This window comes from Chrysochloris asiatica, unplaced genomic scaffold (assembly GCF_000296735.1).
Source record: "Chrysochloris asiatica unplaced genomic scaffold, ChrAsi1.0 scaffold00129, whole genome shotgun sequence".
In the NCBI taxonomy this organism is placed as follows: Eukaryota; Metazoa; Chordata; class Mammalia; order Afrosoricida; family Chrysochloridae; genus Chrysochloris; species Chrysochloris asiatica.
Genome location: NW_006408647.1, coordinates 6502643 through 6515941, shown reverse-complemented (window position 1 = coordinate 6515941; position 13299 = coordinate 6502643). Strand labels below are relative to the sequence as shown.

General features: G+C 39.6%; 1 protein-coding gene across 1 annotated transcript in view; it reads right to left on the bottom strand.

Annotated features, from left to right (window-relative positions):
* PAPSS1 (3'-phosphoadenosine 5'-phosphosulfate synthase 1) overlaps positions 1 to 13299 on the bottom strand; it is a 174525-nt gene that overhangs the window by 24296 nt on the left and 136930 nt on the right. Inside the window, exon 11 of the mRNA XM_006869328.1 lies at positions 1850 to 2079. Within this exon, the coding sequence (XP_006869390.1) occupies positions 1850 to 2079 (230 nt within the window). The remainder of the gene's footprint in view (positions 1 to 1849; positions 2080 to 13299) is intronic.

Below are 13299 nucleotides of genomic sequence, written 5' to 3'. Positions count from 1 at the left end.
AATGAAATTGTGATTACAGATTTTTTTTTTAAGCAAAAAAAACATATATATATATATATCAAATTTAGAACTATGTCTAAGTGTTGTAAAACTCAATTTTGTACAAGGGTACAAATGTTCTGCATTTTTGCAAATTCTCCTCTTAATGTGGTTCAGAAACATTAGAATATGGATCACATTTCATATCTTCAGAAAATAAAGTCTATATAATATTAGTTTCATGTCTAGGTCACAGAGAACCGTTGTGTGTCCGTTTACACTTGTGAAATATGTGTATTCTGGAATGCTTGATTGTGCTCATGAGGAATCTGTACATAGATCAAGAGGCAGTTGTTCAAGCAGAAGATGGGAACGCTGAATGGATTAAAATTAAGAAAGGTGCGCAACAGGGTTGTATTCTCTCACCATACTTATTCAATCTGTATGCTGAGCAAATAATCCGAGGAGCTGTGTTCTATGAAGAAAAACATGGCATCAGGATTGGAGGAAGACTCATTAACAACCTGCAATATGCAGATGATACAACCTTGCTTGCTGAACGTGAAGAGGACTTAGAGTACTTATTGATGAAGAACAAAGACCACAGCCTTAGGTATGGATTGCATCTCATTGTAAAGAAAAAAAAAAATCCTCACCACTGGACTAATAAACAACATTCTTATCAGTGGAGAAAAGATTACAGTTGTCAAGGACTTTATTCTTCTTGGCTCAACTATCAACAGTCATGGAAGCAGCAGTCAAGAAATCAAACTACATATTGCATTAGGCAAATCTGCTGCACAAGACCTTTTTAAAGTGTTGTAGAGCAAAGCTGTTAGTTTGAGGACTAAGGTGCGCCTGACCCAAGCCATGGTATTTTCAATAAGCTCATATGCATGTGAAAGCTGGACAGTGAATAAGGAAGACCATAGAAGAATTGATGCTTTTCAGTTATGGTGTTAGAGGAGAATATTGAAAGTGCCATGGGCTGCCAAAAGAACAAACAGATCTGTATTGGAAGAATATCGGAAGAGCCAGAGTGCTCCTTGGAGGCCAAGATGGTCAAACTTCATCTCTCATACTTTGGACATATTATCAGGAGGGACCAGTTGCTCGAGAAGGATTGAGAAGGATATCATGTTTAGTAAGGTGGAGAGTCAGAGAAAAAGAAGAAGACCCCCAGCAAGACGGATTGGCCAAGTGGCAGCATCAATGGGCTCAAGTGTGGCAACAATTGTTAGGTTGGCCAAGGACCGGGCAGTGGTTCATTCTGTTGTACATAGGGGTGCATGAGTCGATACCAACTCTATGGCACCTAACAACAACACTTAGTGTGGTACTGTGGGTAAATGCACTGGACTGCAAGATTGGTTTAAACCACAAAGTTGGCAATTCAAGCTCACCAGTCTCTCCTTGGAAACTCTATACAGGGTCACTAAGGGTCAGAACTGAGTTAACAGCACTTAACAACACCACCAAACAGTGCCTGTTACAGAGTGATTGCTCAAATATCAGCTAGATTCTCTCTCCCTAGAAGATGCCCTGGGCTTACCAGAGTAGTTATCAGTGTGCCTAGGAACTACTTCTGTAGGCTCAGTAAGCTGCAGTAGATAAGATGAACAAAGAAAATGTCACAACTGCCCTTAAAGACTTCAGAACTAAGTACTTGGATCAGGGATCCATGAAAACAGATTTATTTTCTATTAGTGTTAACCTCAAGTATATTGAGAAATTGGTTTCTTTAGTTTTTCTTTCTCTAAAATGGGTATAACAAAGTCTACCACCAACAGAGCTGTAGCTACAATTCTGGCAGCAGCTCAGACCACAAGGTGTTTGGTAGATTTGCACAAGTTAAACCTGTAAAACTTACTGTTCTGAGTCATAGTAGTCCATACGTTTCTTCTTATTATTGTAAGCGGCAACTCGAAAGGGAACTATTTCCAAGGTGATTAGACCAGGGGCCATGGTCAGCACTTTGGCACCATGAGTTGGTTCATAAAGATCCTTCCCAGTTTCTGGATGAGGCACGCCAGCAGGGTCTCGTCCAACAATGTAAAAATTGGCCCCTGCAACCATCCGTGCTCTGCAATGCCACTGGACCTAGAATAAAAGTTTCAGGTTAGAGAACTATACTTTTTATGATCAAGTTCTTAGAAGTCGTTAAAATAAAATTTTCACGTTAGAGAACTACACTTTTTAATGACCAAGTTCTTAGCAGTAGTAACTAGTAGTAGTAAAAAGTAGTAAACAATTAATACCTGTCAGTAGAATACTCTCAATCCATTTAAATGCATCACCTTGGGAAGCCAGGAACAAAATTGGATCCCCATTCAAAAAAAAAAAAATTTTTTTTTTTTTTAAGCATAAATGTGTAAGTGCATGATGTATATGAATGTATATGATATTGTTGTTGTTGTTGTCAGGTGCCATTGAGTCGGAACCGACTCATAGTGACCCCATGCACAGCAGAAAGAAACAATGTCCGATCCTGGGCCAACCTCATTACTGCTGCCACACTCGATGCCATCAATGATGCCACCTGACCGATCCATCCCGTTGGGGGTCTTCCTCTTTTTCTCTGACCCTCTATTTTACCCAGCATGATATCCTTCTCCAGCGACTCTTCCCTCTGGACAATATGTCCAAAGTATGAGAGACGAAGCTTAGCCATCCTGGCCTCCAAGGAGCACTCTGGCTGCACTTCTTCCATAACAGATCCGTTTGTTCTTTTGGCAGTCCATGGCACTTTTTGTATTCTCCTCCAACACCACAACTCAAAGGCATCAATTCTTCTACGATCTTCCTTATTCACCGTCCAGCTTTCACATCCATATGAGGCTACTGAAAATTCCATGGCTTGGGTCAGGCGCACCTTAGTCCTCAAACTGACATCTTTGCTCTTCAACACTTTAAAAAGTTCCTGTGCAGCAGATTTGCCTAATGCAATACGTCGTCTGATTTCTTGACTGCTGCTTCCTTGAGTGTTGATAGTTGATCCAAGAAGAATGAAGTCCTTGACAACTTCAATCTTTTCTCCGTTGATAAGAATGTTGTTTATTGGTGAGGATTTTTGTTTTCTTGACATTGTGATGCAATTCATACCAAAGGTTGTGTTCCTTGATCTTCATCAGTAAATGTTTCAAGTCCTCTTCACTTTCAGCAAGTAAGGTTGTATTATCTGCATATCACAGGTTGTTAATGAGTCTTCCTCCAATCCTGATGCCACATTTTTCTTCATAGAACCCAGCTTCTCGTATTATTTGCTCAGCATACAGGTTGAATAAGTATGGTGAAAGAACACAACCTTGTCGCACACCTTTCCCAATTTTAAAACATTCAGTGTTCCCATGCTCTGTTCAAACAACTGCTTCTTGGTCCAGGTACAGATTCCTCAGAAGTACAATTAAGTGTTCTGGGATACTCATACTTCTCAATGTTGTCCATAGCTTGTCATGATCCACATAATCGAAAGCCTTCGCGTAGTCAATAAAGCACAGGTAAACATCTTTCTGATATTCTCTGCTTTCAGCCAAGATCCATCAGATATCAGCAATGATATCACTCGTTCTACGGCCTCTTCTGAATCTGGCTTGAAGCTCTGGAAGTTCTCTGTCAATGTATGATTGTAGCCGTTTCTGTATTACTTTTAGCAAAACTTTACTCACTTGAGATATCAAAGAGATTGTCCGATGATTTCCACATTCTGTTGCGAGAACTTGGAGCAGTGAGAACTTGGAGCAGCAAGATGATATATGTATGTATATATATGAATGCACATGTTTCTATATGCATGATTTTATACAACTACTGGATGTCTTTTATATAGCAATTCAAAACCAATCTAAAGTCAGAAGTCAAGAGTGTTTAACCTTTGGAGAGAAACGACTGGAAGGGCCTTCTGGGGCAACAGCAATATTCTTTTGCTTGATCGGAGATAAGGTAATAAACAAGGGTGTGTTAACAGTAAAAGTTCATTATTTTAAAAGGTTGAAAATAAAACCACTTGATACAAATTATATAAATTGTATGAGCTTTCTATAAAAAGTTCATGGAAAAAACTGAACTAAAAGTAATGGACCTTTTTGAAAATCCCTCATATAAGTGCTTCTAGAAAATGATAGTGAGAAAAATCAAGTAGTTAAGTGATTATAACCCAAGACTGTTGTTGCCAAGTGCTGTTGAGTCAGTCCAACTCATAGTGACCCTGCACAGGGCTTCTGAGGAGTGGCTGGTGGGTTTGAATCACCCACCTTATGGTTCAAACTTATCTTGTGGTCCAGTGCTTATCCTACAGTGCCATACTAGGACTTTATAACTCAAGATAAGACGGTAAGAATTAAACAAGATGTCAGTTGCAAGTAAACAGCCATGTGGCATCCAAGACAAGGTTTGAAGTCTTTGGTGTGGTGCCGTAGGATAAGCACTCAACTTCCAATTTAATGGCACTCAAGAACAACAATAATCTCCATATTAGAATTTATTGTTTAAAAACAAAAATTTATAAGGGGGAATCTGATGCAGACCGTGCAGACCCGGTCAGGAGGTCAAGACCCTGTGGGCCCAAGCATTGTTGACCGTCCAAACCATAGACTCTGAGGATCAGACTTTAGTCACCTAGTAGACATAGCAAACTGTCCCTCATCTGATTATTCAGTAATGCTTGTTAGTAATCTCATACATGAGCCCTGGATATCCACAGACAAATGTAAAAACCTTCCCTAAAAGCCCAGACTGTAAATTCCAAAAAGGCAAGTTCCTCCCCACCCTCATCCCCCCCCCCCAAAAAAAGCTAAAGAGGATAGAGAGAAACACTGTTAACTGATGATATATGGAGGGGATAATAATCAATGTAATGAAACAAGCTATATGAATGGTTGAATGTGAAGCTGATGATGTGCCCTATAAACTTTCACTCAATCCAAAATAAAAACATTTAATAATAAAAAAAAAAAAAAATTAGTCTTAACACCTAAAAATCACGGAACTTTATAACTTAAAGATCATCTCAAATTCAATGCAGCCATTAAAATCTGAAGAGAGTGAAGCAGCCCCAAAGGTTAAGTGTCTTAGCCAATAAAGTTTAGAGCAAACCCAAGTCTTCTCTCTCTTCCAGTGTTAAGTCTCCATATCTTACAGATTTCCACAACAGTCACCTCTCCTACAACACAACATACATGATATCCATGAAGTCCTGGTGTGACACTGTAGGATAAGCCCTGGACTGCTCACTGAAAACTTGGTGGTTCAAATCTCCCAGCTGCTTCTTGGAAACCCAGTACAGTCTAACCAACTCTATGTCACTTAACAACAACAAAACACATGAATAATTACAACCTTTTGTTTCATTTTCATTTTGCTAACTCTTTATGTTTCTCTTTTACAAGGTGCTTCTATATTTTTTTAATCAACAGAGTTCAGAAAGTGCAAAAGTACAAAGGTGTGGCATTGGAAAATAAGCACTGAACAGTAAGATTGGTTTGAACAGCAATGACGGAGGTTCAAACTCTCTTGCTGCTCCTCAGAAACCCTACACAGAGTCACTATGATTCAGAACCTACTCAACAACACAACACATGTTTATTCCATAGTTTTAAACAGCTTGCTTACACTGCCTACTATGTCTTGAACTGCTTAATTTTAGGTATCACATAATACAAACATTGCTTTGGCATTATTTTAAAATTCTACTATAAAAGATGGAGCCCTGGTATGGTGCTGTAGGATAAGCACTGGACTGCTAACCACAAGGTTGGGGGTTCAAACCCACCAGCTGCTTCTTGGAAGCTCAGGGTCACTATAAGTTGGAGTCGACTCAACAACATTTAACAATAACAACAAGAACCACGTAAGATAACATTTGGCTCTTACTCACTTGCCCAAAACAGCGACATCAGCAATTTTAGTGAACTCAACCTTCATCTGTGAAATGGTGATTACAACATTATTTACCTCACAGGATTGTTAAGAAAAGCTAATAAATGAAACATGAGGACTTATTACACGGTTGGTTGGCTGGTTGGCTGGTTGGTTGGTTGGTTATGTGCCGTGGGGTCGGTTCTGACTCATAGCGACCCTGTACAGGATTTCCGAGGCTATAAACCTTTATAGGAGCAGAAAGCCTCATCTTTCTCCTGTGAAACAGCTGGTAGTTTTGAACTGTTGACCTTGCAGTTCACAGACAGATTCGTAACCACTACGCTACCAGAGCTCCTGTATTACACAGTAAGTACATGATAAAAAAAAGCTTTGGTTATGAAATGAATTGTTTCCCCCAAGATATAAGTTAAAGTTCTAACCCCTCAGCTACGAATGTGATCTTGTTTTAAGAAGGATCTTTATAGATGTTACCAAGAAGAATCACAGAAGAAAAACCACCATATGATGTGAGGCCATACTGCAGTTACAAGTCAAGGTGATGGTTCAGTGATGGAATTCTCACCTTCTATCACGAAGACCTGGGTTTGATATTCAGCCAGTGGATCTCATACCAGCTGCCACCTGACATGTCAGTGAAGGATTGTGTGTTGCCAGTTATGAACAATTTTCAGCAAACTTTGACAGACTAGGAAAAGAGGCCTGATGATCTATTTCTGAGAATCAGCTAGAAGAAACCCTATGGATCACAACGGTCCAATCCCCAACTGACCATGGCGATGGAGCAAGACCAGGCAGTCTTTCACTTTAACCTGACTATATAGCAGCTGGCAACAAGCCAAGGAGCACCAGACACTCAGGAAAACTAGACTGGACCTTCCTGTAGAGTAGTTGGACAGAACATGCTCTTGCAAGCACCATGAATTTGGATTACTGGCTTCCAAAGCAGTAAGACAATAAACTTGTATTCTTATAAAATACTCAAAATTATAAATATTTTGTTATTTGTTATTATCATCTTCATCATTATTTTATTTCCCTTTTTGTAAAATTGTAATTCTTTCCAGAGATAATAACTGTCTTGCTTTTTCCCCCCCACTTGCTAGGTTTTCTACCTCTGTTTCTTTGCACCTTACTTTAGCCTTCTGTCTGGGCACACACACGAACTACAACTGCTAGCCTCCCATCAGACTGTGTTCTGACCAAAGGAAATGAGTCTCACTTCCAAACCTGACCCATTAAAAAGCCTTAGAATCATCCTTGCTCTTCACCAAGATCTATTTTTTTCTACTATAGCTATTTCTACTGCTTGTATTAACTGAAACCTTTATAAAAATCATGACTGACAGTTGATCACTTAATCACTGGGGTAGGTAGAACTACGGAAAGGAACCACAATTGGATTATGTATACTAGTGCAGATTAGAAAAATTTACTAGATTGGTTCTTTGGCTCTCTGACCACCTTGGTGGGGTATGACTCATGACCATGCAGCCTTGGCAACCCAAATTCCATTAAGGTACACAGACAAGTACTCTGTGAGCAAGACTGCCCTCCCTAGGCTCACCCTCTCTGTCTGTCTCTCTCGCTCGCTCTCTCTCTCCAACCTTGCAGTTAGCAGGCCAATGCTTATGAACAGTGTCACGAGGGCTTCCCCTGGGCTGGTTTTGTTGTTATTGTTGTTGTTAAGTGCTGTAAAGTCTGTTCCGACCCATACCGAGCCTGCATAGGGTTTCTGAGGAGCAGCTGGTTTGCAGTCCAGCGCATTAACCCACAGCACCACACCAGTACTTTTCTAGACTAGCTAGAAGAGTCAAAATCTGCTTTCAAACACACTTTGCTTGTGGGCAAAGCTTTTATACAATGTCCTGTTAATGATAAAAATGGATTTGGGTTTCCACTCTAAACCACAGCCTTTCACAAACCAACTGCTTAGATTGTAAGCTCAAATACCATCTTCTGCCAGTGTATACGAGGAACGTAGCCCAGCTGAAGAATCAAGAACACATCAACTGGGCCCTGACCTACAAAACTAAGAGTCAAGGCATTATTGGGAAACATAGTTTTTCACACAAACAAGAGATTTAGATAGAATGCAAGTATCACATATTGTTTTACTCATCATCTTCCTTTGTTGTTGTTGTTGTTAAGTGCCACTGAATTGGTTCTGACTCATAGCAACCCTGTATAAAGTTTCTGAGGAGCAGATGGTGAGTTTGAACTGCCAACCATGCAGTTCAAACTGACCTTAAGGCTGAGTGCTTATCCTAGAGCGCTGCACCAGGACATCTGTCTTTGGTATCTGGAAAGTAGCAAGATTTGTTGGACCAATAAAAACCCTTCTGATTACTAGTACTGAAACTTATCCCAATGTCCAAGCTGAGAAAAACAATTTAAACTGCAGAATCACAGTGATTTCATAGTTTTTAGTTCATCTGTGGAAGGGCAAAGCTTTTACTAATTTGTAATCTTATAGTCATATATACCGCTGACTTTGTACTCTTCTTCTACCAAGGCAGGCATTGTGCTGAGGACATGTTTCTCTGTTTCCCACATTAGCATTAGTTTTTCCACTTCTTCTTTTTTACTGCGTATACTGAATAAAATCTCTTTTCTTTGCTACTATAGCTTTGTGGTGACTTTACTCTACAATTTACATGCTAGTGAATGGTTCCCCTGAGAAAATACTTCTAAAGGTTTAATATATATGAATAAGCAAAACACATCCAAGTCTTCTAGGAATGTCTGATGTAAGTCAACTTACAACTTAGTGAGAATTTGCTATGCTTTAATCAAGAGACTACATTAGAACCTACAGGGTGGTGTATTTAGTTAAGAACACAAGCTTTGGAGTCAAGCTGCCCTGAGTTGGAAACCTGGCTTTGTCCCTTACTGAGTGAGTGCCCTTGAGCAAATTCCTTATCTAAGCCCCAATTTTCTAATTTATAAAACTGAGAATGATAATGCCTACCATATAGTGGGAGACTTAAAAGCATTTAGGATAGTTAGTCCCCCGCCCTCAACAAATGACAGCTGTTCCTCTTATTCCCCTGACAGGCATAGTTGAATTAATTGCTTGCTAATCAATGTTTCTAAAGAAAATTCATCTCTTTTCTGAAAAAGATGGCATGCTGACTAAAAGATGGCCACTAGCAACCAATAAGAGCTGCCTGTTTATCTTGCCTAGCATGATGCCTGGAAACGTTTGAATGAAAACCAATGAAGGAATAAAGATTGTCTTTATAGTCTTTTTTTAAAGGCCTCCTAAGAACGTGTAAATGGTCTACCTAATACTAAATGGCTTATATTCTGCATTACTTCCATCTATGTACATTTTTTAATACCTTTTGTTTTCTTTCCGATTATAAATGATAAAAGTAACTGCATTCACATGTGGCAATCACTGTTGGTTGCCTATGAAACAACTGGTTTCGCTCTGCCCTGCTATTACTTGATGACACAAACCACCATTCTCTGGAGGATAAAAACACTAAATTCTTGCTTTCTCAGCCTTCCTTGCCATAAGGCATGGGCATCTGACCAAATCACGAGACCTTTGGGGAAGCCTGCTGGGAGGTTTTTGGAAAACTTTTCTTCCTAAGAAACCACTTGAATTCTCTCTCCTGGGTCAGATTTCTGGGTCCACTGAGTTGGTATGACACACCCAGACATCTGTGGTAAGGTGTCCTTTTGAACCTTGAGTCTTTAAAGAACTGTTTTCCTAAAGTTACCTCCAAGTCAAATATCAGTCCAGTAAAAGCAGCTTAGCTAAAGTTGTTTTGCTTTAGACAAAGACCTTCAGGAGACTACCTGACCTGGGTCCTGTATGGATAACCAGCATTCACTATCTCCTCTTTGCAATGCCTTTGCAATAATTTCGGGAATTGTTTTACTCACAATAAATACCAAGGGGCTTCATGCTAAAACATTCCTGGAAAATTGAAACTACAGGATACTATGTTCTGTTACACTAATTTTTGATGTTTGTCATAGCACATTTTTGACACTCCCTAATAAAATGCTCCTGGGATCCTAGTGTGGAACTGTAGGACAGGCACTGGACTGCAAATCACAAGGTCAGAAATTCAACTGAACTGCTCAGGTTTGAACTGACCCTAATACTGGGTCCTCAGAGACCCTAGTACTACAGGGCCACAATGATTCAGAACCAACCTGATGGCAATTAACCACAACAACAACAACAATAAAATATTGTTTGTCTTACTGTGGTGGTTTGTGTGTTGGTTGCTGTGATTCTGGAAGCTACTCCATCAGTATTTTAGAACCCAGCAGGCTCATCCATGATGGACGGGTTTCAGCAGAGCTTCCAGACTAGGAAGGAGAGAGGTAGAACACTTCTAAATGGCTAACACTTCTGAAAGCATTATCAACAAAAGGAAACACTGTCTGATACACTGCTGAAAGTTCAGACCCTCAGTCTGAAAGGAGCTCAGAATACTACTGGGGGAAGGGTTGTCTATTCAAAGTAGTGTTGATCTTAAAAATGTGGATGGAGCAAAGCCTTCAGGACTTTCGTTTGATGATGGGAAACAACTCCAAATGAGACCAACTACAAATGCTCAGTCAAACATGGAATGTATGACGCATGATGCTACGAAAATCAAAGTTGTCAAAAGTAAATGGAATGCATACAGATCAATATTCTAGACATAAGTGAGCAGGAAGAATTGGTACTGGCCATTCTGAATCAGATGATCATATGGCTTACTATGTCGAAAAAGACAAAGAGGACTGGCAACACATTCACTGTCAAAAGGACTCCTGATGTGGCACTGTAGGATCAGCACTAGATTGCAAATCACAACATTAGCAGTTCATACACACCAGCTGCTCCTCAGAATCCTTATACATGGTTGCTATGGATCGGAACCTACTCAAAAGCACTTAACAACAACAACTTGGAGTATAATGCTGCCTGTGATACGATGATATCTATACACCTTCAAGGAAGACTAAATAATGCCATCATTATTCAAATTTATGCAGAAACTACTAATGCCAGTAATGATGAAATTGGAGAATTATACCAACTTTTTCAAAGAGATTTGATTGGGTAGTTGGTTACAAGGTGGGATGCTAACCACAAGGTGAGAAGTTCAAATCTACCAGCTGATCTGTGGGAGAAAAATGAGGCTTTCTACTCCCTGTAAAGTTTTATAGCCTCAGAAACACTATTCAAGATCTCTGTTAAATCAGAACTAATTCCACAATCAATGTTTTCAATACGAAATTTATCAGCCATGCAATCAGGATGCACTAATAATTACTGGTCATTGAAATGCAAAAGTTGAAAACAAAGAGAAAGGATCAGTAGTTGGAAAGCACTGCATTGATGATGAAAAAAAAAAAAAAAATGCTGGAAAACACAAGACAGAATTTTGCAATACGAATTCATTGCAAATACCTTTCCAGCAACATAAACAGGAAGACTGCAGAAAAATAAGATACATTTGAATTATGGTGTTGACAAAGAATACTGAAAGTACCAAGTCTGCCAGAAGAACAAATAAATCTGTTTGGGAAGAAGTACAGCCAGAATGCTCCTTAGGAGCTAGAATGGCGAGACTTCACCTTTCATAGTCCATCACCCCAATGGAGCTGGAATGAGAAAGTGGCAGTAGCAATGGGCTCAAGTATAACAACAATTGTGAGAGTGGCACAGGAACTGACAGTATTTGTTGTTCTGTTGTGAATTGGTCTCTATGAATTGGAATGACTCAACAGCACCTAACGTACACATGGACTTCATTAGATGCAATACACAGGAATCAAATTGACTACATCTGTGGGAAGAGACAATGGAAAAGCACAATGTCATGAGCCAAAACAAGGCCAGGGGTCGATGTGGAACAGACCATCAATTGTTCATATGCGAGTTCAGTCTAAAGCTAAAAATATTAAAACAAATCCACAAGAGCCAAAATATGACCTTGAATAGATCCCACCTGAATTTACAGACCATTGCAAAAACAGATTTGATGCATTAGACGCTAATGGTTGAAGACCACAAAAGTTGTGGGATGACATCAAGAACATCATCCATGATAAAAGCAAAAGGTCATAAAAAAGACAGGAAATAAAGAAAAGAATCAAAATGGATGTCATAAGAGACTCTGAAACTTGCTCTTAAGCATAGAGAAATTAAAACAATTGGGGAAAATAAAGAAGCAAAGAGTTGAACAGAATATTTGAAAGGGCAGCTCAATCAAGAAGACAAAGCAAATTATTATCATGGAATGTATAAAGACCTGAAGTTAGAAAACGACAAGGAAAGAATGCACTCAGCATTCCTTAGCTGAAAGAACAGAATTAAAAACTCAAGCCTCAACTTGCAATATTAAAGGATACCATGGACAAAATATTTAATGACACAGGAAGCATCAAAAGAAAATAGAAGGAATACACAGGCTGGTGGCTTTGAACTGTGGACCCTGGGATGCTACAGCACCACACCAGGAGTCCCCATCCAGATATGTTGTTGTTAAGTGTCAAGTCCAGATATAGAAGGATTTAAAGTAAAACAAGCCTAAAAGACTGAAAATAGAGAACCAGACATATCAGTGCGGAATGAAGTCAACTACAAAGCAACTACAAAACTAGGAGCTCTGGTAGAGTAGTGGTTACGAATCGGGCTGCTAACCTCAAGGTCGACAGTTTGAAACTATCAGCGGTTCCGCGGGAGTCTGCTCCCATAAAGATTTACAGCCTCAGAAACCCTATGTAGGGTCACTATGAGTCGGAAGCAACTCCACAGTACTTAACAACAACAAAGCAAAAAGAGGGAATAGTGGACATACTCCAAATGGCAAGGAAGTCAAGTAGATTTCAAGATAAAACAGACTCTCTTAAGCAGGGAAAATATAAATTGCAAGGCAACTTCAAGGAAAAATAATACACCTGCACATCCTTTTTTAAAAAGAGGAAAATCAGAAAGATTTGGTAAACATTGTTATGATGTTGTTAAGTGCTGTTGTGTTGGTTCCAACTCATAGCAACCCAATATAGGGTTTCTGAGGAGCAGCGGGTAAGCTTGAACTGCCAACCTTGCAGTTCAAATGACTATGCAGTATGGTACATTAACCCACAGCACCACACCAGGACTCCATAATATTAACATAATATTGGTGGTGGTGGTGGTGTGCCATAGAGTTGGTTCCGGCTCATAGTGACCCTGTATAGGGTTTCAAAGGCTGAAAATCTTTTTTGGGAGCAGAAAGCCTCATCTTTCTCCCATGGAACTGCTGGTAATTTCAAACTGCTGACCTTGAGGTTAGCAACACAATTCGTAACCACTACGCTACCAGAGATCTTTATAACTTTGGTGGTGGTGGTTATGTGCTGTGGAGTTGGTTCCGACTCACAGTGACCCTGTACAGGGTTTCCGAGGCTGTAAATCTTTACGGGAACAGAAAGCCTCATCTTTCT